Source organism: Myotis brandtii, unplaced genomic scaffold (assembly GCF_000412655.1).
Source record: "Myotis brandtii unplaced genomic scaffold, ASM41265v1 scaffold1460, whole genome shotgun sequence".
Lineage (NCBI taxonomy): Eukaryota > Metazoa > Chordata > Mammalia > Chiroptera > Vespertilionidae > Myotis > Myotis brandtii.
In genome coordinates, this window is record NW_005355248.1 from 925365 (window position 1) to 927965 (window position 2601).

The window sequence follows — 2601 nt, forward strand, 5'->3', positions numbered from 1 at the left end:
GGCTGGCCTTCTCAATCAATGCCTTATAGGATTCGACCCCGCCTTCATTATTGGACACAGCGACAGGCAGCCCGAGCCACCCAGAGGTTTCCCAGCAACCCATCTCCGATAAACACCGCCCAAATCTCCCATCATGATACCATCAAAGGGAGATCCCGTGGGACTGAAATAGATCAGGAGTGACCTGTTACCCGCCCCCATACACAATGAATGAGTTTGGGATGGTTCCTAGTAATAAATATTTATTCATTAAAGCAGCTGAATGACTAGGAAAACACGAAAAGTAAAAACACAAGAAAACAACTAGATGCAGGCTGTACTTTCAGAAAAGGTGCATATAATTTAATCAGTCCTTGTAAGGAGAGGGCTTGCAAGGAGACATCAGCCGCTGGCTCGGACGGGACAAGACCACTACCTCGCCCGGGGCACGCCTGTGCTGGTGGGCTGCTGGGCTCCCGTGGGCTTGGTCTGGTTCATGTTTATTCTCTTGGACTTGTCCATGGTTTCCACCGCCTTCTTCACCCAGTCGATTTGTGGGTCGGCACAGACTTTAAGGCCACGTTTGGTAATGAATCTGCGATGTAAGGAAAAGGCAGACAAAGTGAGCCACGTCCCAAGCCTGGGCCAGGAGTTCAGATCAGACCAACTGTAAGAGCTCTGCAGACATTCCTGGACGGAACAGGCTTTCGGACCCGAGCCCCTTAGTGCAAAGCTTTCTTCTACAACCTGTTTTAACACAAAGGAGTCATTTCTCCAGGTGACACCCTAACCCCAGGCTCCTTTCTCAGCAGAGCCACCAAATGTTGTAGCTACACTGGGCCTGTGAGGTCATCTGGTCCAATGACCACACACCAGCACCTTCCTTTTCAAATCTAAATGCACTCATCCCGTTTTCTGAACAAAAGGTGCTTTCCTTATCTTAATTTCTGTGAGCAAAGTTGTAGTTACTATGTGCTGGGAAGAGCTGCTATTCTGAAAACAAGATCCTAGGACAATGTAGGCCAGTTTTTGACTCATTGTCTGGAGATACGGCAACTGGTCAACACGGCACCCACGTACCCACACTCCACACGAAGGGGAGGGGCCCGGAGGGTTTCAGCTGAGGGCAGCTTTGTGATCAAACTCCCTAAACTTGACCCTCAGGACTGAGCAGTCTTCCTCCGGGTTTGCTCAGTCTCCTGCTGACACTAACTCGGAAAGGAGGAGGCTAATCGTCACCTGGTTGCCACCTTTTGGTGACAATCACGCTGTGGGCTGCGAAGGGCAGGGTGAACTGGGAAAGCCCAGGGGCTGCTGGCTCAGGGGAGGGCTCCGCCCACGGGGACCTGCTTCCCTGAGGCGGATTTCCACAGCCTGGCCCGTCCCGCCCAGCTCGGGGAGACACTCACATGACTGCCTTCATGGGCCCCTCCTTGATGGTGTAGGTCTTGATTCTGTTCACGGGCAGCCGCCGGGTTGTCAGACTCACACAGATTCGCTGATCCACGACCTCACTCCCCACACCTGGTGAAGAAAGACAAAGACACACTTTAACTTCCACAGTAACCACATTACAGTGTCACCAAGAAAACAACTGAGAGAGGTGTGTAAGGAGATAGTGGAGGAGGCGCCATTGAATAGCGGCGACAGCTTGGTTTTGTTCTCGTTTCAATGGCGAGATGTGAGCCACGGAAAGGAAGTGGTTCATCAAGTATCGTCCTCAGCAGACATGGCCCACGGGGGGCTGAACATTTCAGTTTAAGAACCACCTCACCTGGCAGAGGGGAGGGGCCCGGGAGAGTTAATAACACTCAGGTTCGGGGAACTCCCATCTCCGTTTCTAGGTGCTGGTTTTCTCCTCAGCTGAAGAGCCCCGTGCGTGCGGCCCAGAGAGCTATTCAGCTACAAAGCACCTTAAGTAGCAGCGGAGGCTTTTATTTTTAAATATATTTGTGTTGATTTCAGAGAGGAAGGGAGAGGGAAAGAGAGAGAAACATCAATGATGAGAGAGGATCATTGATTGACTGCCTCCTGCATGTTCCCTGCTGAGGATCGAGACCACAACCCAGGCATGTGCCCTTGACCGGAATCAAACCTGGGAGCCTTCAGTCCCCAGGCCGACGCTCTATGCACTGAGCCAAACCAGCTGGGGCCAGCCAAACCTTTCCTTTTAATATGAACTAAACGAAAGGTGTTTGCTGACCTTGCCCTCTTCATCTCTCCTCTCCATCACGTCCTATCTGGTCTCAGAACCAGTGGAGGGGAGTCTGCATTTGCTCCCTGTTTCTCTCACAACTTAAGGAACAACATTTCCCTGGGAAATATCCAACATGGGCCCCCCAGGCCCAGCGAGTCCACTGGCCTCTAAGTCCCCAAAGCTCCTCCTCCCTCCCGGCCGTGCCTGCGTGTCTGTGGGGTCGGGCGAGACGGCACCTTCGGCAGAGCTGCGTCAGGATGCAGGCTGCCTCCCCTGGTTGTGCAGCAGCAGCTCAGCCCAGGGCGCAAGGAGGAAACGGGAATCTGGCCAGTGTCTGCAGTCCCCTCCGCTCTCCCAGCGTCTTCCCCACCCACACCTGGGTCCCCACAAATGGCACAGCCACTGTGTAGCAAAATGCCAGCATA

General features: G+C 53.1%; 1 protein-coding gene across 1 annotated transcript in view; it reads right to left on the bottom strand.

Moving 5' to 3' along the window:
- Window positions 1-225: 225 nt before the first annotated feature.
- LOC102246603 (lymphotactin) overlaps window positions 226-2601 on the bottom strand; it is a 3648-nt gene continuing 1272 nt past the window's right edge. The window contains exons 2-3 of the mRNA XM_005861228.2: window positions 1389-1503; window positions 226-574 (exon numbers count right to left, since the gene is read on the bottom strand). Of these exons, the coding sequence (XP_005861290.1) occupies window positions 412-574; window positions 1389-1503 (278 nt within the window). The 3' untranslated portion in view covers window positions 226-411. The remainder of the gene's footprint in view (window positions 575-1388; window positions 1504-2601) is intronic.